The sequence below is a fragment of the Solea senegalensis genome, linkage group LG3 (genome assembly GCF_019176455.1).
Source record: "Solea senegalensis isolate Sse05_10M linkage group LG3, IFAPA_SoseM_1, whole genome shotgun sequence".
NCBI lineage: Eukaryota > Metazoa > Chordata > Actinopteri > Pleuronectiformes > Soleidae > Solea > Solea senegalensis.
In genome coordinates, this window is record NC_058023.1 from 31,917,591 (window position 1) to 31,939,408 (window position 21,818).

Below are 21,818 nucleotides of genomic sequence, written 5' to 3' on the forward strand. Positions count from 1 at the left end.
TTGTCCACATGAAACAAAAGACTGTTAATATTGTGGTTGCTATGGCAACATCACATAAGCATTGTCTTGAGACACAGTAGGTGAGCGAGAACAGAAACTTTATTAGTAGTTCATGACATCATCATCGTCTTCCTCTGTGACATCACTGATCCAGGAGTGATAACCCGCTGTTGCCGTGAAGACGGACGGTTTGTCCAGGTCACAGCGCTGGCTGCCCCATGTGACCACACCAAACAGGAAGTAGGCCCCGCGTTTACGACAATACAGAGGAGCTCCAGAGTCGCCCTGCAGATGGTCGAAGGTCAGGCGTCAGTCATAATGTAGCCCCGCCCACTGAAAACTGATAAATCTGACAGAACTTGAACAAGGCGTTCATTACCATGCAGGAGGCGGAGCCTGCTGGATGAGCACAGATATGAGAGTCGGTGATGAGACCACTCCCCCACCTGTCCTCACAGGTCGTCCTGTTCACCAGCGACAGTCCAACATGGTGGACACATTTTGAATCCATGTTTCCTAAAGGGGACAGAGGACACGAGGACAGAGGACACAGTAAGACATCCCTAAGATGGTGTCTTTACAGTTACAGGCTGGTCCATGTGTTCTACAGGGGACAGGAAATAACAAGATGTGGACATGGAACAGGAGCGACATGAGACAAGACGGTCCAGGTGTGTGAGACACTTTGGACACTGGGAGTCACCTGTTGCAGCCGTGGCACCCCAGCCCACTGTGAAGCAGCTCCAGCTATCGTTGAGCTCCTCGTCCTCATCAGGGAGACACGCCGGAGACACGTTGGAGTCTGTGGACAGAGACGGGTGGACATATTAGTTCTGCAGTCGCGTCAGTGAACATGCAAGAAAAAGAAGTGTCCGCATTAGTACTGAATCGGGCTGGGACGCTTAGGCGGAGCAGCGACAGGTCAGGTTTTGGCGGGAACCCGGAGTCCTGAGGCAGGTTGAGGACCTCGTCCACAGGGATGGTCTGAGACGATGAGAACCGCAGGTTGTGAGTTCCCAGAACCACCACGTCCTCTTTAGCTCTGCCCGGGGGAGAGTGAAGATCAGAGGAGATGGTGGAGGTAAATCCGTCGATGTGTTGACGCGAGGTCTTACTTGACGTTGCAGTGTTTGGCGGTGAGGACCCAGCGGCGGTGGACGAGGACGCCGCTGCAGTAGTGACGTCCCTTGGACTGGAGGCTGACCTGCCACGGCCAAAAGTACGGACACGACTCCGCCAAGTTCTCCACGGACAACTCGCCAAGGCTCGACAGCGAGAGAGCGGCGACGCCTGGAGGTTTGCAGCCAGAGCTCTGCTGACGACCGCACTTCTCTTCTAGTGACGTCACATGACACAGAGGGTCAGGGGTCGTCTGGGGAAAAGCGTTCAAGAAGTTCTGAGGTCAAACAAACCTTCATCCTCGACATCATCGTGCATGACGTCATCTGTAAACCAAAAAAAAAACAAAAAATGGTCACTCAAACGTCTCCACGGGTGAAACTCAAGTGTCCCACAGTCAGTGGACTCACTCAGGTGGTTATACAGCCACTGAGCCTGGAGGTGGAGCTTAGTGTAGACGCCAGGTCTGCCCCCCCGCCCACAGCCGACGCCCCAGCTCACCAAACCCGCCACCTCGTACCTGGTCCCGGTGAAGCAGGACAGAGGACCACCAGAATCTCCCTGAGGACAGAGTGAGGAAACAGAAGTTCTCAGAAGACTGCTCTGAGAACAGAAGGGACAGGACAGAGAAGGTCTATCAGACAGGTCACCTGACAGGCGTCGACTCCGCCCCCCTCTTTTCCAGCACAGAACATGGACGAGCGCATTCTGCCGCTGTAGTACTGGTTGCAGACATCGGGGGGCAGCACAGTGACATTCACCTCCTGCAGTCTGTTGACACGAGGACCATCTGGACACAGGACACAGAGGCGGACATGAGGACACAGACGTGTGAGGACGTGTGTGGATGCTCGTGTCTCTCACTCTCGCGGGTGGAGCCCCAGCCCGTGATGGTACACTCCCTGAAAAGTGGGAGGGCCTTGGTCCAGAGGTGGATCGGTTTGATGGTCGCCGTGAAGATGAGCGGCTGCTCCAGCTTCAGCAGTGCGATGTCGTTCTCTTTGGTGCGAGGGTTGTAACCATGGTGACGGACAATGGCGGCCACACCTACAATCTGAAAACCACAGGTTTAATCAACCAGCGCAAACAGTTGGAATCTAAAAATTTGCCAAGGTCACTTCCTGTTTGCTCACTTGTTGCCCCGCCTCCTTAGGGTTGTCCAGGTCGTGTTTTCCCGCCACCACGCTCCAGTGTGCTGCCTTTTTGAACCTGAGCACAGGTGGTCAAACGTCAGCAACTGAACCTGAACCACATGACATGACATGTCACATGACCCCACCCTGACCTCTTGAAGCAGTGGGCAGCGGAGACGACCCACAGTGGCCCGATGATGGCTCCGCCACAGGCCGGCATGGCAGCGAAGCGCAGACACACCTGCCAGGGCCACGAGTGCGCCCACGCCTCCTGACCGCCGATGATCCGAGACTCCGCCTCCAGCTCCAACAGGAAGGAGCGCTTTCCCGCTATGTCTGAGGGCCGCCATCGGGGGGCGCCAAGTCACCACAGGTTAATCAGGTCAAAGAGTAAATGTGATTAATTTACAAATAAATCAATTTTTACTATTTGTTTACTATTAACTATAAAGATGTTTTACTTTAATTTTTTTATTCGTAATAACAAAGTAATAGTGTGGTAATATTACATTATCATGTTAATACTGTAGAAATAAGATGGCAAAAAAATGATATTACTTAAAAAATACTGCAATAACACTATTACCAAACTGTTAGGATATTGTAATCTTCAGTATTTACCCTATTTATTTTACAAATAGTATAATTTTTTCTAATATAACATTTATTTTTACAGTAACTTGAGGTTTTCCTGAATTTTACTTTGTTTTTGTCACTTTTATATTTGAAATTGAAAAATCGTCCAATAATTCACTTTTTTTTTCCTTCCCAAGACGTCTTTGAACGCACCTCTGAATCCGAAGAGTCCAGGGATCGCTCCTGGTTCCGCAGAGTCACTGAACGTCTCATTTGTTTGTGTCCAGTTTCCACCTGAGGACAAAAACATTCATTATTTATATTTATATTAAATATTACATTGATTTATGTAATGCTTTTAAAAAACATGTTACAAAGTACTTCAACTTTATCTCCAACACTTAATATCATATATTGTACGGCAACATTTTCAAATGAATTAATGTGAAGTCAATTCATTACATCTTCATTTAAACTGAAAGAAAAAAGAAAAAGGTGGAAAATATTTCTCTGAGGAGCCTTAAAAAGATCTCCCGTGGTCCATCTGCGGGTCCTGAGCCCGTCTTTGGGAACCACCAATGCAATAAACCAGGTATTTTCAGCTCACACGTGCAACTTACACCAATAAATACACAGAGTTCCAGTGTTGGACATGAAAAAGGAAATGTGGTCTGATTTAAATCAGATTGTTGGAGTCACTTCAGTCTCATGAGAACAAATCCTCACCTGTCTCACCTGTCTCACCTGTCTCACTCGTCCCTGCAGCAGTGTTGTTGTCGACGGACGCCTGTGTCCTCACTCGACACAGGAGACACACGGACAGAAGACAGACCACAGACAGCATCCTCATGTCCCTCTCTGTCTCAAACACGCTCACACACTGACTGACAGCAGCTCTTCATCATCACCCTCACCTGTGAGATCACGCACACCTGCTGTCGCTGACGGGGGCCAGTGGGCGGGGTTTTCACCTGGGTGCCGTTACCAGGGAAACCACAAGGTTTGAACTGAGGTGTGTGTGGCGGCCATTTTGAGCAGTATGTAATTACATGTACACGTTTTCCAGCTTCATTTTATCTCAAGATTATTAAATGTCTGTGGTTTGTCGATAAATATCTCGTCTAATGTATAATCTGTTTATTTATTGACGTTCAAATCTGGGTCTGTTTTTGTGTATCTTTTTATCACAAAACTCCTTCTCAGTGTTACACAATCAGACTGAAAGTAATCTGATTACTGAGATGTCCTCATTGTTGTCTGTTTGTTTTCAAGAACTGTCTCATTATAATCTCAACACACACACACACACATTTCTATCATTTATTTAGGACACTGCATTGACTTCCTTTCATTTGCCTCTGCCTCATTAGGACCAGGTTTTGGTCTCTATGAGGACTACTGGTTCTGACAATGACAGAAAACGTCCTCAAGAGGTAACACACACACACATGTACACACGTGTGATGATGATGAACGTGGAGCTTTCAGTGGGCGGAGCCTGGTTCCGCTGGTGTCAGTGGGCGTGGTTATATGACGACGATAGTGAATGACGCTGCTGTGATGATGAAGATCTGACGCTCCTCCTCCTCTTCCTCCTCCTCCTTGTGGTGGACGCGTGACGCGCCGGAACCGCATCTGCAGGATGACAGGTGGGTGCGAACTTCGCCCTTTTGCTCGACTCGGCTCGGTTCGGTTCGTTTCGGTTCTTTGTTTTTTTTTTCCAAATTCCAAATTCCGATCTACTTCTAGTTTTAAATGACGTGTTCCTGTAATTCATATCATGCATTTATTCATATCCACTCAATTCAACATCGTTGTGTTGTTTTGTGTTGGAGCTGCAACTAGAGATTATTTCCATAATCCATTAATGTGTGGATTATTGAATCATCATCATTTTTTCTTTGAAATTATGTTTTCAAATGTCTTTTTTTTTGCCCACAAACAGGAATTGTTCAGTTTTGATGATTTATTTGTTAACACTCATTGATTCTAACATGAGTGATCAAGTCATTCAAGGCTGTTCATCTCATCACTCGCCACCAGAGGGCGTCTCCGTTAAAATGGAAGTCAATGGGAACTGCTTCTACTTCTCACTTCTCATTTATAACATTATATAGGTCAGTGAAACTGTCCCTGGGGTCAAAGTTCAGGATCTAAGGGGACATCTGTGATTTTTTCTTTAACTGTCCACGTGTCCTCTGTGGTCTTCAGGTCCTGCTGACGGACCCTGCGTCTTCTGACGACTGCAGACCCTGAGATCCAGGACCGGGACCAGGACCAGGACCCTAGAACGGTAGTGACAAACACTCGGCCCGATCCACGCTGGTTTTAAGTCTTTATAATAATGTAGACCCTTGAATTGAGTCTATTTTTTGGGGGGGAAAAAAACTTTATTGGTCACAAAGATTTCAACAGTGACGGATGAAGACAAAGTAAAGATAAAATGTGAAGTGGTTTCTGATCCTGGTCTGTGGTCTTTGACACCTGATCCAGGATTTGTCCTGAAGAAAGTTTGTCACACTTGTTATTATTATTATTATTTTTTTTAATAAAGTCGGCAGTTTAACAGACGACTGGAAACCACATGCTTATGCAAACCGTCGTAACGTTTTTATGGGTGTGTGTGTGTGTGTGTGTGTGTGTGTGTGTGTGTGTGTGTGTGTGTGTGTGTGTGTGTTGAAACACTTCCAGGCCTATGATGACAAAACACACACAGCGCTTCTTATCAGCACCATGACGTGAGCTGATAAGTTGAACAAACGGCCGTAACGTCAACATCAATGTGGCTGAACAGGAAAAGCGACGTGAATGAATGAATGAATGAATGAATGAATGAATGAGCCGGTCTGTGACATTGTTTCCACCCACGACACCTGCTGCAGGTCACGGAGCGCCGCGGTGACTCTCGTGACGACGAGGACCTGGAAGGCCCAAGGTCTCGGGTCTCGGGTCTCGGGTCTCAGAGAGCGAGTCCTGGTCTCTTGATCTCATTCAGTCTGTTCAGAAAAAGTGGAGCTGATGACAGAAGAGCGACAGTAGCTGGCCTTGTCCATGTGGCCCTGATGGATATCAGCCGCTGTCTTGAATAACAGGTCCTGTGAATCGACTGCTTCAACTCGACTCAAACAAAACACAGAGGCACAGAGAGAGAAGGAGATAACCGGCCCTGAGACAACCAGCGTCTTTGTGGACACAAGTGTCCCGTGAGACATTGAAAGCACAAGAAAGCACGAGTGTCCCATACAGGCACGTCTCTCATTTTCCTTTTCCCCCCCCTGCAGCCCTGACTGTCCAGCAGGTGTGTCTTCATTGTCTTCATCGTCTTCTTCAGAGTCCAAACGTCTCTGCCAAAACCTCCTGCTATCAATCAGACGGGGACAGATGGAGGAAAGAGGACGGGGGCAGTAAGACGTCTGCGTCCACCACTCCCTGTGTCTGCTCACGCTTCTGTTCCTCTGCTCTCCACAAACAGGAAACATAAAATGTCGCAGTGAAACGAGGGAAAACTACTTTTAATCCCAGTGAAGCAGAGAGTGAGTGTTTTCCATCACTGACGTCTCTGTCGTCTACACACAGAGAGAGATTATGCCTTCAATCTCCTAATCCCACGACTTAATCCACTGCGTCTCCTCCAACGTCAACATCCGGCCGGAACATCCGACATGAAATCGAACTCGTTCTGACCCAGCCACAGCTCGGGCAGCTCGTTGGCTCGGTCCAAACCCAGCTCCACCACCAGAGACATGAGAACCTCCTCGTCCACGAGGTCAAAGTCGCTTGTTCCACCTGCGCCTGAGCTCTGGTTCCCCATGCTGATCCCGCCCCCGATCCCGGCTCCAGCCAGGCCTCCAGGAGGCCCCAGGAGCTGGTTTCCTGTTCCCAGAGACGGCGCTCCGAAGCCCCGCTGAGCTCCGGCGGCTGCCGGGTGTCCTGCAGAACCTCCACTCAGGTTCTGGTAGTGAGAGTTGAGCTTCTGCAGCTGCATGCTGGCGATGAGGTGAGGCCCCGTCTGCAGGCAGAAGCTCGGAGGTTTGGAGAGCGGAGCCAAGGGCGACAGCGAGGGGCCCGGCGAGGAGGCGGGGCCGGCGGACGGAGAGAACGGAGCCACGGAGGTTTTAGAGGAAGGATAGTGGAGCAGGGAGGTGAGAGGAGAGGAGGTGGAGGAGAGGTCCTTCATCTCAGTGGGAGGCCGTGTCCAGAGAGAAGCAGCGAGGTCATCACCGGGGAAACACACCCACAACCTGCAGAACGACGAAGATGATGATGATGATGACGACCAGAGAAACCAATTTAAATCAAATATCGTAACAAAAAACTGACAAAAAATCACTGCTGTGAAAATAACTGATTATCTCAGAATCATTTTAACTGGAAACTCTTTTAGTGTCAGAACATATTTCACATTCAAAATCAAAACCTGTTCAATTACGATGAAGAAGTTTAATTCTTCCTGTTAATCTGGAGATGAACACTACATAATAAATAATCCAGAGAGATTAAGATTATTTGGATGAATGTGGAACTTTTCAACGCGCTCAAAGTTTTTTAAAGACAAACAGACGAGAAACTAAATGTTTAAGCACAAATATGATGAATGTGTTCAACGTTTATTGTTATTAGTAGTAGTACTACTAGTAGTAGTACTGGTAGTAGTAGTAATAGTAATAATAATAGTAGGCTACTAGTAGTAGTAGTAGTAGTACTGGTAGTAGTAGTAGTAATAGTAATAATAATAGTAGGCTACTACTAGTAGTAGTAGTAGTAGTACTGGTAGTAGTAGTAGTAGTAGTAATAGTAATAATAATAGTAGGCTACTAGTAGTAGTAGTACTGGTAGCAGTAGTAGTAGTAGTGTGGTGGTGGTGGTGGTGGTAGTAGTAGTGGTAAATAATAGTAGGCTACTAGTAGTAGTAGTACTGGTAGCAGTAGTATTAGTAGTAGTGGTGGTGGTGGTAGTAGTAGTAGTAATAATAATAGTAGGCTACTAGTATTAGTAGTAGTAGTAATAATAGTACTAGTACTAGTAGTAGTAGTAGTGGTGGTGGTGGTGGTGGTAGTAGTAGTAGTAATAATAATAGTAGGCTACTAGTTGTTGTAGTAGTGGTGGTAGTGGTAGTAGTAGTAGTAATTATAGTACTAGTAGTAGTAGTAATTAATAATATTAGGCTACTAGTAGTAGTAGTGGTGGTAGTGGTAGTAGTAGAAGTAGTAATAATTATAGTAGGCTACTAGTAGTAGTAATAGTAATAATAATAGTAGGCTACTAGTAGTAGTAGTGGGGGTGGTAGGCTACTACTAGTAGTAGTAGTAGTAATAATAGTGGGCTACTAGTAGTAGTAGTGGTGGTGGTGGTAGTAGTAGTAATAACAGTAGGCTACTAATAGTAGTAGTACTGGTAGTAGTAGTAGTAATAATAATAGTAGGCTACTAGTTGTAGTAGTGGTGGTAGTGGTAGTAGTAGTAGTAGTAGTAATAATTATAGTAGGCTACTAGTAGTAGTAGTAGTAGTAATAATAATAGTAGGCTACTACTACTAGTAGTAGTAGTAGTATTATCATAAGTGGAGGAAGAAGCAGAATAAACAGTTAGCGTTGATTTGTTAGTGTTTGCTGAAAAAACACATTGTCAAAAACAAACAAGTTGTTTAGTGTGTGTGTGTGTGCGTACTCGTATGGGTACCGTTGTGAGGACCAACAAACTTAGAAACCGTAAGAAGCGAGGACACTTTTGTCTGGTCCTCACGTCTTTAAGGAGCCTTTACAGGTTAAGACGTGGTTTTAGGTTTAGGCACTTACTTCAATGAGGGTCCTCACTTTAAGTGCTGTACAGACGTGTGAGTGTGTGTGAGTGTGAGTGTGAGGGGGAGAAAGTGTGTGTTGTACAAAACATGAGAGCAAGAGAATATCATTGGGATGTGTGTTGAAGTACAATGTGTGTGTGTGTGTTACACAAACCCTCTTCTTGAGGCTCATGTTAAAGTCACTGAGCTGGTTTATATTACCTACACTTCAAACACACACACACACACACACACACACACATCATGTGGTTTTCCTTTGAGTAAGTTAATCACTCAATAATATGCGACACACACACACACACATACACACAGAGTTGTTGTCGTGTCTCTGTGAGGACCATCGTCCACATGAACTGACTCTACACGTTCAAACACAATGTTTGAAGAAGTGACGACTGTCCAACATGTCCACACACTCTTCAAGGACTCACACACACACACACACACACACACACACACAAGAGCAGAGCGACCCCCACAAGTGCTGGGTCTTATTTAGCGAGAACATAATTGCTACAGGCAGACATGCAGCTGCACTACACACACACACACACACACACACACACACACACACACACACAGATACCAAACAGCTGTCTGTGTCAGGTCTGTGTGTGTGTGTGTGTGTGTGTGTGTGTGTGTGTGTGCGTTCATTATTCATTGACTGATTACTGTCAGGTCCAGGCTGCGCACGCACGCACACACACACACACACACACACACACACGCACACACACACACACTCTCGTCACATCACATCTGAAAACATCCGTTTCTTTTAAACACGCTTGGATCAAGTCTGCTCTGACATAATCTGATTGGATTTTAGATAATGGATCAGATTACACAGTGAAAAATATAACAAAATGAAAAAAAATCTGGATCCTAAAACCTTCAGGATGAGATTGTTTAACTGGATTAACTTTCAGTTTGGTTAATGGGGTTAATCCAGTGTTGATTTGGGATGAAATGATTCATCCTGCTGGTTTGGAAAAACATTTTAATCCAGATTAAACAGGTTTAATGAAGCAGTGAATGTCAGGGATTGTGGTTGTTTATAGTATGATTATTATTAGTATTATTAATGTTAGAGTAGTGGAGTCGTTCATGTGGTGAACACGTGAACGTCAGCGTGTTTATGAGGCTGCAGTGAAACATTAGCTCCACCCACTGCTGCACTTTCACCCAAAACTGAAGAAAACTGAGTCTGACAAAGAGTTCACAACTCAAACTGATCAATTTGATCTATTTCTGTCTAAATGACCAATGACTAACGACTACTCACTGTTCAGCTGCCGAAACATTAGAGACGTATGTCCGCGTCTTTATTGCACTGTTAGACACACGTTTGTGAAGCACTCACTCACTCTCCCACACCAAAGTCCATAGAGAAAATCAGGTGAAGTCAGTGTTACTGTTATTTTTACTCTTTTTTTACTGTTCACCGTCATCATCGCTTCACTCTTTACATCGACACCAAAGTCCCAAAAAGGTCTTTTTAAAAAGGAACATTTAAAAAAAAGTCACGAAAAAAAGATTATGTTTTTATTATTAATAATACTAATAATAACAATAATGCTAATAATAATATTAATAATGATCAAAGTCTAAATGGCAACTTTATAACACACATGATGACTGTATGGCAAGTTACACACACACACACACACACACACAAGAGGTTTCAATTACACAATTAAAGCATGACAAGCAAATTGAAATGGACACACACTACAAACACAACACTTTGTCTCATGTAACTGATCCAAAAACACACTTACACACCTGTGTGTGTGCGTGTGTGTGTGTGTGTGATAGACTCACCTGCAGAGACAAAGTCCAGAGACCCGGAGACAAAAACACTGGCTGTCTGTCTCACTGCGTGTCCCACTGTGTGTGTCTGTCCCTGTGTGTGTCCTGCTCTGCTCGTCACTGACAACAAACCATAAGAGCAGCTCGCTCTCTGTTCACTGACTCTCTGGTGTGTGTGTGTGTGTGTGTGTGTGTGTGTGTGTGTGTGTGTGTGAGACACAGAGAGAGAGAGTCCTGATTGGCTGCCTCTTTAAAACCAGGAAGTGGATCTGCAGAGGATCGGGAGCTGGTGAGTTATTTTCCTCTACGGTTATTATTACGAGTGTGATTCTGTGACGTTTGGTGACCTTTGACCTGAATTCATGAGGAAATACATTAAAGCAACAATATGTAACTTTTTAAAGCTTTAAAATAAAAGTATTAATAATATATATTAAAAATATAACATATGTATGTATGTTATTTTTCATTGACTTTAAAATCATTCTAAATGAAACACTTTCTGTCAGATATCACATGCCAAGGAGGAGGAAGAGGAAGAACAGGAGGAAGAAGAGGAGGAGGAGGTGACACACACACACACTCACACACACACACTTGTGTCTTTGATTTGAACACAGGCCGTCTGTGACATCAAAGGAGACATTTTTTAAAACCTGTGGACGTGATTTATTTATTTTCTTTATTTTCAAACAGCGTAACAGAAGAACGTTTTCCCCTTCAAAATAAAACCACATTGTATTAGTTTGAAATGTGATGAAAGCTGTCGTCACATTCACACGTTTATTATCATTTTACACTGAAAAACTTTGAAACTCTCATTGAGCAGCAGTTACAGACGAGAAAAGGTGGATTTGTCCTTTAATAAAAAAAACATGCAGGGACAATAAACAACATATTAATTATTAATGAGTGAAATTACATTCAAAACTCTTTTCTGTCTTTTTACAGCTGTGTGTGTGTGTGTGTGTGTGTTTTCTCCTCATGTTTCCTCAGGGATTTAAAAATCACAGTGAAACATGAAAGTGAACGCCTGAAAAATCAGTTTTTACCGTAAAATGTAAAAGTGACAAGAACACACACACACATACACATACAAACCCCCCTGCACATCCCATAATATTTAAAAACAAACAAACAAACAGGGAACTTCAACGAAAACCCGACACACAAACTGTAGCTTCTGAACAAAACACATGAAAGACGGTGAACACATGAAACTGTTTTCCTCTGGAAACACACGGAAAATGTTTTTTTCCAAAACCTTCTCTCTCTCTCTCTCTCTCCTCCCTTCATCCCTCCATCGTTCTCTCTGTGCCTCCGGGCTTCACTCCATATTGTCTTCATTAAACACGCCGCACATCAGTGTGTGTGTGTGTGTGTGTGTGTGTGTGTGTGTAAGAATGAGGCCGTCGGCTCCTAAACCACATTCTTTAAATTCCCTGTAAATAAGACAAAGAGACAGAAATGAGTATGAGGAGGACATACACACACACACACACACACACGTTTAAGTTTCTACCATATCTTTAAAAACACTTCCATGTCTTTATCTCACTGTGAGACACACTTTTCCAACAGGAAACTGAAGTTTGTAAACCACTCACTCTCCCACACCAAACCCCATAGAGAAAATCAGTGATTTTAGCTCGCGGGGACACAGGAGCTGCTGGTCCACTGCTGCCTCGTGTGGTCACTTTGTGTCACTGAGGAGTGTCTAAATTAAATATTTCAAATGCCGAATTGACAAAAAAAGACATTTGAACTCAGTGACGGAGGCAGCAGTGGATCAACAACTCCTGTGTGCTGTGATGTTAAAATCGATGATTTTCACTATGGGGTTTGGTGTGGGAGAGTGAGTGTGTCTAACAGTGACATCAAGACGTGATCACGCTTTCTTTAAATCATTTTCCAGTTTATTCTCTGTCATACTTTACTGGATGTACATGCTGTGTGTGTGTGAAAGGAGAGAAGAGTGAAAGCTGAAAACACTCGTTCTCTTCCTGAACGAGTGAATGAACAGTTTCCTGTGACGGAGGGAAACAGAGATGGTCCGATAAACGACAGGAGAGACAGATGCTCGTCCTTTTCTCTGCATGTTTAACTCACATGCGCTTCATTTATCACTTCACCTTCACTCTCTCATCCCTCCATCCATCCCTAACGACATCCGTGCGACTCGTGTCTGTGACGATTTAACGCAAACAAACAAACCAACAGACAGAATTGATTCATCTGTCAATTATATTTATCTGTTAATTCAAAGACAGTCTGTTTGTCTGCCTGATTATTATGGTCTGTCCAGTTCCTTTAAAGAATAACTGGTTCCTTGTTTGCAGAGAGCGACTGAAGGACACACTGATTTCCTCTGGTCTGTGGTTAACACGTCCACACACCAGAACCAGAACCAGAACCAGACACAAAAACTGGAATGAAAACCAAGTAAAGACACATGACTCCAGCACGGAGACTCTCAACTCCTCACCTACGATTCACCCTCTCACTCACTCACACATGAAAACACAAACATGAAGAAAATATGGACAAGACCACATGAATCACAACACAGACACTGAAGAAGAAACCACACATGAAAAGAGAGAAACAGAAACAAAAGAGCGCACACACACGCACACACACACACACACACACACACCTCTGATGGTGCTGATGACCTGGTCCAGGTGTTTGGAGTGGTTGCGGTCTGGTCTACAGCTTGGACTGATCTCCAGAGAGTAGTCAGGTCCATATTCTGTGAAAAACTGCGACACAAACAAACAGTTGATTTAGATTAGAAGAAGAATTCTGCATCACTTTGAATTTTAAAAAGAAACACCAAGATTCACACAGGTTTACAGGGTCATGGAGGAGAACGTGAACATGTGCACCAACGACGTTCAGGAGAACGTGAACATGTGCACCGACGTTAGAACATGAACATGTGCACCAACATGTGCACCAATGTTCAGGAGAACGTGAACATGTGCACCGACGACGTTCAGGAGAACGTGAACATGTGCACCGACGTTCAGGAGAACATGAACATGTGCACCAACGTTCAGGAGAACGTGAACATGTGCACCGACGGCGTTCAGGAGAACGTGAACATGTGCACCAATGTTCAGGAGAATGTGAACATGTGCACCGGCGGCGTTCAGGAGAATGTGAACATATGCACCGGCGTTCAGGAGAGCGTGAACATGTGCACCAACAACGTTCAGGAGAACATGAACATGTGCACCAACGGCGTTCAGGAGAAGCGTGAACATGTACAATGTTCAAGAGCGTGAACATGTGCGCAATGTTAGAGCGTGAACATGTGCACCAATGTTAGAAGCGTGAACATGTGCGCAATGTTAATGAACATGTGCACCAGCGTTAAGGAGAACATGAACATGTGCACCAGCGTTTAGGAGAGCGTGAACATGTGCACGAAGTTCAGGAGAGCGTTATGTGCACCAATGTTCAGGAGAACGTGAACATGTGCACCGGCGAAGTTCAGGGAAGCGTGAACATGTGCACCGACGGCGTTGCACCGACGTTCAGGAGAACATGAACATGTGCACCAACGACGTTCAGGAGAACATGAACATGTGCACCAACGATGTTCAGGAGAGAGTGAGTGAGTGTGTGTGTGTGTGTCACTAACAATGAGCTGAAAGACTGAGTTTCCTGTTTTATTTCCTCTCACTGAGTCGTTCGTCACATTTATCTTTGTCAAGGTCAAAGTCGATCGTCACAGATTAACGGAATCATCTGTCGCTTTATCTTCTCTTTTGTTTTAACTTGAGTTTAGATTTGTTTTCTTCTGTATTTTGTTAATGAATTAAAAAAAGAATTCCGACAAATTAAAGTGCAGCTAAAACAGAAATAAACATTTATATGATGAATATTGATTAAATTGTGTTTTATGTAAAATTCAATCACAGGAAACCAAGTGTGTGTGTGCGTGTGTGTGTCTGGGAGCCGACACTTCGCTGACGGCAGTGAGGGGCGGGACAGGAAGCGGCTGCAGACAGGAAAAGAGGAAGTCAAGAGGCGGGACACTTCCCTGCTGCCAATCTGGGACATGGGACCAGAGACGTCCTCCCTTCCTGTGTGGACCCTCTGAGACACACACACTATTCACCTCTGTTAAAGGTCCAGTGTGTAAGAACTAGTGACATCTGCTGGTGAGACTGCAGATCACCACTGTCTGTCTGTCTGTCCTGAGCTCGTCCACTAAATGTAGGACATGTCTTTGTTTGTTTGGTGTCTCTGATTCTACGAGTCTGAAAACCTGCTGCACACCTGTAACATCTGTATGTTTGTGTCTCTAATAAGTTCAACCACAGGACCAGAGAGACCCGAGAGACCAGAGAGGACCAGAGAGGACCAGAGAGGACCAGAGGGGACAGAGAGGACGGAGAGGACAGATTTATCAGTGAGTGTGAACACGCAGTGAATATTATTATTTTATTATTAACAAAACACAGACTGATTATCACACAATAGACGTTCAAAACACACAATACAAGTTATCTGTGAGGAGGAGTGACCTTTGACCCTGTGTGTTTATAATAACTCTGATGGAACCAGGACCATTGTGTGTTATCTATGAACTGGTGAACTGAACTGATGACTGTGAAATGATGACTGAACTGGTGAAATGATGACTGTGAGGTGATGAAGTGATGACTGTGAACTGGTGAAATGATGACTGTGAGGTTATGAAGTGATGACTGTGAACTGGTGAAATGATGACTGTGAGGTGATGAAGTGATGACTGTGAACTAGTGAAATGATGAAGTGATGACTGAACTGGTGAAATGATGAACTGATGACTGTGAATTGGTGAAGCGATGAACTGATGACTGTGAAATGATGACTGTTAACTGGTGAACTGATGACTGTGAAATGATGAACTGATGACTGTGAACTGGTGAACTGAACTGGTGAACTGGTGAAGTGATGAACTGATGACTGTGAAGTGATGACTGTGAACTGGTGAAATTATGAAGTGATGACTGAACTGGTGAAATGATGAACTGATGACTGTGAATTGGTGAAGTGATGAAGTGATGACTGGTAACTGGTGAACTGATGAACTGATGACTGTGAAATGATGAACTGATGACTGTGAACTGGTGAAGTGATGAACTGATGGCTGTGAAGTGATGACTGTGAACTGGTGAAATGATGAACTGATGACTGTGAATTGGTGAAGTGATGAACTGATGACTGTGAAATGATGACTGTTAACTGGTGAACTGATGACTGTGAGGTGATGAAGTGATGACTGTGAACTGGTGAACGATGAAAACTTGTTTTGTCCTCATTTCACAGAATATCGGCGTGAAAACAAACACCGTCTGTTTCTTAAATCATGATCCGAGTTCTTGCCGTTTCTTTTATTGTGAAAGTCACTTGTCACTTCCTGACTTTACGTTGTTTCCTCCACTTAAATTAAAGGGAAGTGAAAAGTTATACATTTATCGTCAGTCAGAGACGCAAAACATCTAATGCAACACAGACCACGACATGATCTGATGAATGTGTGTATTCATGTGGTTTTGTCCACGGTGCCAGCACACACACACACACACACACACACACACACACACACACACACACAAGGTAGTTTTGTTCCTGTGTTGCTGGAACTTCAGCTTTGCTTGGTCATCATGGATAAATGCCCCTCTTATCGAGCACAACAGAGACACACACACACACACACACACACACACACACACACACACACACACACAAAATGACCTTCAAAGTAGATGGTTTCGTCGTTAACATTATAATGTTTGTGACATTTTTTGTACCAAGGGAAAGTGGTGTGTGTGTGTGTGTGTCTTCATCGACTATGGCAGCTGCTCACTCTGATAGCTGCTTTTGTTTTCAGTGAGTGCTCCTTAATGAGGTCAAAGGCTATTTAGGACCAGTGGACACTGAAGAGGAGAAACAAGAGGTACCTTCATCATCATCACACACACACACACACACACACACACACACACACACACACAGCTATTCATTACATTTGAACAGGACATGGTCAGGAGAATCAGCTGCTGCTAGAGCTTTGGATAAAAGCGTCTGCTAAAGTCAGTATTTGCTCGATACTGGACATAAAAAATACAACATATCATGTGCTTCACTGATGCTGAATATTTGTGGCAAACCTCACCGCAAACAATTGCAGAGTGATGTTTCCAGTCACATCTGAGGAGGTTACAGGAGTGAACACAGTCCACACTGTGACCTGATTATTTAACCAGATTCAGAGTCATGTAACCCAGTCTCTACAAACCCAGTTTAATCCTGTTAAATCAGGAAACGTCTTTGACTGAACTGACTGCATACGAGAACAAAAGTAGAGCAAAACCCAAGTTTCTGTCATTTTTCAGCTTCTTAAGTGTGAATATTTTCTAGTTTCTGTCATTTTTCAGCTTCTTAAGTGTGAATATTTTCTAGTTTCTGTCATTTTTCAGCTTCTTAAATGTGAATATTTTCTAGTTTCTGTCATTTTCAGCTTCTTAAGTGTGAATATTTTCTAGTTTCTGTCATTTTCAGCTTCTTAAGTGTGAATATTTTCTAGTTTCTGTCATTTTTCAGCTTCTTAAATGTGAATATTTTCTAGTTTCTGTCATTTTCAGCTTCTTAAGTGTGAATATTTTCTAGTTTCTGTCATTTTTCAGCTTCTTAAGTGTGAATATTTTCTAGTTTTGTCATTTTCAGCTTCTTAAATGTGATATTTTTCTAGTTTCTGTCAAATGTGAATATTTTCTTCTGTCATTTTTCAGCTTCTTAAATGTGAATATTTTCTAGTTTCTGTCATTTTTCAGCTTCTTAAATGTGAACATTTTCTAGTTTTTGTCATTTTTCAGCTTCTTAAATGTGAATATTTTCTAGTTTCTGTCATTTTTCAACTTCTTAAATGTGAATATTTTCTAGTTTTCTAGTATTTTCAGCTTCTTTCTGCATTCTTTGCTCCATAAAAACAAAGAAATCATTCAAACTCAATCATTTTGTGTAAAAAATAATGGTTAGTTGTGTGTGTGTGTGTGTGTGTGTGTGTGTGTGAGATGAAGCAGACAGAAAGAAACTGTCAACACCACGACTCCTGCCTTTTCACACACACACACACAGTCTGATTTACCTGCAGCCAAACGCCAGGCGGCCATCTTTGATTAGCTGCGGTGACTCAGCAGAAGGTGCATACAAGCCGGTGTGTGTGTGTGTGTGTGTGTGTCTGTGTGTGAGTGCAATGAATGAGCAGGTTTGTGCTTGTGTGGGAAAGTGCGAATGTCACGACAGTGTGTGTGTGTGTGTTACCTCATGGTCTGGTATCTCAGAGGACAGCGTCTTTCCCAGGACTGACGCCGTCAGATACGTCCAGCAGCGAGCCGTGTTAGCCAGGTTATAACCTCCTGATGACAGACACATGAAGACATTATTACATGCGTGTTTACATACGTGTACATGATAATGTACGCAGACAGCTGAGAAATCCAAACCCATATAAGTTCTTCCGCCTTTGGATACATATTAAATATCAATAATATAATGTTCACGTCTTTATCTCACTGTGAGACAGACTTTTCCAACAGGAAAGTGAAGTTTGTAAACCACTCACTCTCCCACACCAAACCTCATAGAGAAAATCAGTGGTTTTAGCTCGCAGGGACACAGGAGCTGCTGGTCTGCTGCTGCCTCGTGTGGTCACTTTGTGCCACTGAGGTCAATCTGAACAAAGGATTTTAAATGCTGAATTCACTAAAATCAGACTTGAATAAGATTTGAACTGAGTGATGGAGGCAGCAGTGGATTAACAACTCCTGTGTGCTGTGATGTTAAAATCACTGGTTTTCTCTATGGGGTTTGGTGTGGGAGAGTGAGCGCTTAACAAACTTCAGCTTCCTGCTGTAAAAGTCCGTCTCACGGTGAGATAAAGACGTGCACATGTGACGTAGACATCGTAGAGATTATTAACCCAGTCTTTAGTTGAGTGGATTAATCACTTTAATCACAGAGTTTGAGGCGACGCCACAAAACAAGTTTATCTGGGAGAAGTTATCAGCCGTCTGTCAGAAGACGAGAGAGACGAACGGAGACTAGGGAAAGACGAGGAGAACGGAGTTGAGCGACGAAGAGAGAGGAGGATGTAACGCAGGGAAAGTATGTAGGACAGAGAGGAAGAGAGGTGGGATTGTAGTGGAGTAAAATGGCTTCATTGTGTCGCATAATTAGTAGCTATCATCTGGCCGAGGGTCTGGAACAGAACACTGTGTGTGTGTGTGTGCGTGTGTGTGTGTGTGTACTGTACCAGTGGCGTGTAAATCGTTGAGATTTAGACAGAAGTGTTGCAACTACCAATTATTTTCATAAACCATTAATCTGTCAGTGCTTTATGAGACGTTTGGTCCATAAAAAGTGAGAAAAACATAATTTTATCATATGGAAAAAAGTGAAATATTCACATTTAAAGCATTTTAAAGCTCCAGTGTGTGACATTTATGACGTTTCATGGTGTCAAACATGAACGACACTACCTGTAAGTACGATTAGAGAAACGTAAAATCTGCACTCTGGCCATTAGACGTCACTCATGCTTACACAGCGCACCTTTAGGAAGCAGAAAAATCGCACAGAAAAAGTACCTCCTCCCAGCAGCAGGGTGGGGAGTGTCCACTGCAGGACGTACTGCAGACACTTGGCCACGCCCACCGGGGTCATGTTGAAGGAGCACATGGGGTCGCCCGCCATCGTGTCAGCACCCAGCTGCATGACCACGGCCTCCGGGTTAAACTGCGCCCGCACTTCCTGCATCACACTGAAAAAAAACGAGGCGCCATGTTTATCGGCCAATCACAGTCAGCTGAGAGGATTTCTCTTTTTCTTCAATTCTCCAACTTTAACGTCTCAGATTATATTTAAAGTCAGGGATTAAAACATGTATGTTTTGTGGTTTTGACACTTATATTTATTTATTATATTTATTATATTTTTGCAGGTTCAGCCTCATGTTGGACGGAATCCCCTGCTCACGTGTCCTTGAGCAGAAACTGCATCCGTGGTCTGGAACCGACCCCGACTTCTGACTCTTAAGGAGGGGAAGAAAAATAAAAACCACTCCCCAGAAACTGTGTGTGTGTGTACCTGGTAAAGATCTGGTAGTATCCATCATCCTTGATTCCGTCCTCCAGCGGGACGTTCACAGCGTATCCACGTCCTTTCCCCAGCCCCGTGTCACAAAGGTCACCTGTTCCTAAACACACACACACACACTTATCTTTTAGAACATCCGATCACAGAATGATTTATCAAATAAAAAAACTGTTTTTTATCCACTTAACTAAAGACTTGTGTAATAAAATCCACGTCAGCTTAAGTCTACGATATCTGTCACATGTTCACGTCTTTATCTCACTGTGAGACGGACTTTTCCTTGTTTAAAGTGACGTTTGTAAAGCGCTCACTCTCCCACACCAAACCCCATAGAGAAAATCAGTGATTTTAACATCACAGCACACAGGAGTTGTTGGTCCACTGCTGCCTCCATCACTCAGTTCAAATGTCTGATTTTGACACATTTGCATTTGAATGACTTTGTTCAGATTGACCTCAGTGACACAAAGTGTCCACACGAGGCAGCAGTAGACCAGCAGCTCCTGTGTCCCTGAGAGCTAAAATCACTGATTTTCTCTATGAGGTTTGGTGTGGGAGAGTGAGTGGTTTACTAACTTCAGTTTCCTGTTGGAAAAGTCTGTCTGACAGTGAGATAAAGATGTGAAGACGTAGATATCATAGACTGAAACCTTCTTGTCTCATAGAACCGCGCTCCAAAAGAAACGTGAACTATCCCTTTTAGCATCTGACCTGGGAAGAATCCAGGAGAGAATTTATGCAGAGACACAGTCATGACTTTAGACGTGAAGCTGAAGGCGTCCTCCACTCCTGCAAAATCACAATAAATCGAGAAGTGACATCTTTAAATCCATTTTTCTCTGTGATGATCAACACAAAGAAGAAGAAGCTTGTGTCTTTTACCATCTCCGTGATGCAGGTCAACGTCAACATAAAGCACTCGCTCATATTTCTCCCTCAGCTTGAGGATTCCCAACACGGCGTCGTTCACGTAACAGAAACCCGACGCCTGGTCCCTAAAGAATAGAGGAGGGGGAGAGACCAGCGATGAGACCGGACCGTCAGGTCAGTGTGGTGAAGCTGCGCCTTCAAAAAACAAGCTTAGACCATGTGTTCAGTGTGTTTGGCACAGCGCCCCCCTGTGACCCTCACAAGTGCTAGAAGACGGAAAATAGATTTAAAGTAAGTGCCACAAATATTTACTTGGTGAACCTGGGTTCTTCTGACCCAACCTCTGTGAGGAAACATCTGACCGGTCTCTTACTTCTTAGCGTGATGCCAACCTCCCGCCCAGTTAATGGCCACTTCACACTTTTGGTCCACGAGACACTGAGCGGCGGTCAGTGTGGCTCCGCCCACTGATGCTGCGTAGTCGTATATCCCCTCCGACACTGGACAGTCGTAACCTGGGGCCAACGCGAGAACGTTAACGGGCAAATCATGACCATCCAGGCACTTTGTTTGAATTCATGATGGGTGACATCTTGACTGAAACACCTGATTCCAATTTTAAAAAGGACAATTCCGGCTCCAACAGAGGACGTTAAACAGACCTGATGGGACATGTGTGAGGGACAAGACACTGACAGAGAAAAGGAAGAGGAAGAGAAGACAGTAATGAGGGAGTTGAATGGATGAAGGACACTTCAGCTGGAAGAAGAAAACACGGACAGAGGAAATTAGTTATACATTTAAACCAAAGGAAAAGGACAAATTTAGACGAGAGTGGACATACAGGACCAACAAGCCTCAGAGGTTAGAAGTTAAAACTTAAATAAAATATAATACAGGTAAAAAAGATTCCACAACGAAAGTAGAAAAAAATGTGGAAAGCACCCAGGAAGAAAATACGGTTCATGAAAGCATTGATGAAAACCAGTCTTACACTGCCCCCTGCTGGCATCAAACAAACACTGCATATGAGTTCTGAATCTATCCCACTGATTATGGAGTGGGAGTGAAGCATTGTTTTTAGTGGCTATGTCTGTCTGTCTGTCTGTCTGTCTGTGTTTCTGCACTTGCCAATATGAACAACAGGCTTGTTGCGTGAAAGGGGTGAAGTCTGTCATCTCTAATTGCCTTGATTTTAGTATGTCGTCGAAAAACGTCTTAGTATTGGACGACACACTAACATATGACTTTTTTTGTCACATTTTGGACGACATACTAACCTATGACGTTTTTGTCAAATTTTGGACGACATACTAACCTATGACTTTTTTGTCAAATTTTGGACAACATACT

General features: G+C 43.8%; 3 protein-coding genes and 1 long non-coding RNA gene across 6 annotated transcripts; 1 reads left to right on the forward strand and 3 right to left on the reverse strand.

Moving 5' to 3' along the window:
• Positions 1-79: 79 nt before the first annotated feature.
• Positions 80-4,115, reverse strand: LOC122766410 (transmembrane protease serine 9-like). 3 transcript variants are annotated; one of them, XM_044021244.1, is made up of 13 exons: positions 3,573-4,115; positions 3,042-3,122; positions 2,405-2,588; positions 2,253-2,328; positions 1,984-2,173; positions 1,770-1,909; positions 1,530-1,680; positions 1,413-1,445; positions 1,116-1,335; positions 885-1,042; positions 704-802; positions 380-516; positions 80-285 (listed from the first exon to the last, which is right to left on the reverse strand). In XM_044021244.1, the coding sequence occupies exons 1-13, from the start codon at positions 3,676-3,678 to the stop codon at positions 103-105; spliced, it is 1,758 nt and encodes a 585-aa protein (XP_043877179.1). In that variant the 5' UTR covers positions 3,679-4,115; the 3' UTR covers positions 80-102. The 3 variants fall into 3 exon arrangements, with proteins under 3 accessions (XP_043877179.1, XP_043877177.1, XP_043877176.1); XM_044021242.1 differs by having other exon boundaries at positions 3,564-4,115; XM_044021241.1 differs by having other exon boundaries at positions 3,555-4,115.
• A 71-nt stretch (positions 4,116-4,186) lies between these two features.
• On the forward strand, positions 4,187-5,425 carry LOC122766952. Its single transcript, XR_006360143.1, has 2 exons — positions 4,187-4,477; positions 5,040-5,425. It is a non-coding gene; the product is annotated as an uncharacterized LOC122766952 (long non-coding RNA).
• Positions 5,426-5,494: 69 nt separating this feature from the next.
• On the reverse strand, positions 5,495-10,625 carry LOC122766950 (cbp/p300-interacting transactivator 1-like). The gene is made up of 2 exons (XM_044022224.1): positions 10,452-10,625; positions 5,495-7,069 (listed from the first exon to the last, which is right to left on the reverse strand). The coding sequence occupies exon 2, from the start codon at positions 7,003-7,005 to the stop codon at positions 6,466-6,468; it is 540 nt and encodes a 179-aa protein (XP_043878159.1). The 5' UTR covers positions 7,006-7,069; positions 10,452-10,625; the 3' UTR covers positions 5,495-6,465.
• A 747-nt stretch (positions 10,626-11,372) lies between these two features.
• hdac8 (histone deacetylase 8) lies at positions 11,373-21,035 on the reverse strand (the record flags this gene model as incomplete). The annotated part of the gene is made up of 8 exons (XM_044022225.1): positions 11,373-11,881; positions 13,096-13,201; positions 17,763-17,857; positions 19,088-19,260; positions 19,587-19,695; positions 20,307-20,384; positions 20,478-20,590; positions 20,839-21,035. Coding segments are annotated over 8 exons (894 nt in total), but the record flags the coding sequence as incomplete, so codon positions are not given.
• Between the last annotated feature and the right edge of the window lie 783 nt (positions 21,036-21,818).

Bases quoted from the DNA above. Each gene is read 5' to 3' on its own strand.
- LOC122766410 (XM_044021241.1), bottom strand. From the start codon at position 3,678: ATGAGGATGCTGTCTGTGGTCTGTCTTCTGTCCGTGTGTCTCCTGTGT. The intron at 803-884 runs GTACTAATGCGG...CTCTGTCCACAG, and splicing joins AAGCGTCCCAGCCCGATTCA to ACTCCAACGTGTCTCCGGCG. The intron at 517-703 runs GTGACTCCCAGT...TGTCCCCTTTAG, and splicing joins GGGTGCCACGGCTGCAACAG to GAAACATGGATTCAAAATGT.
- LOC122766950 (XM_044022224.1), bottom strand. From the start codon at position 7,005: ATGAAGGACCTCTCCTCCACCTCCTCTCCTCTCACCTCCCTGCTCCAC.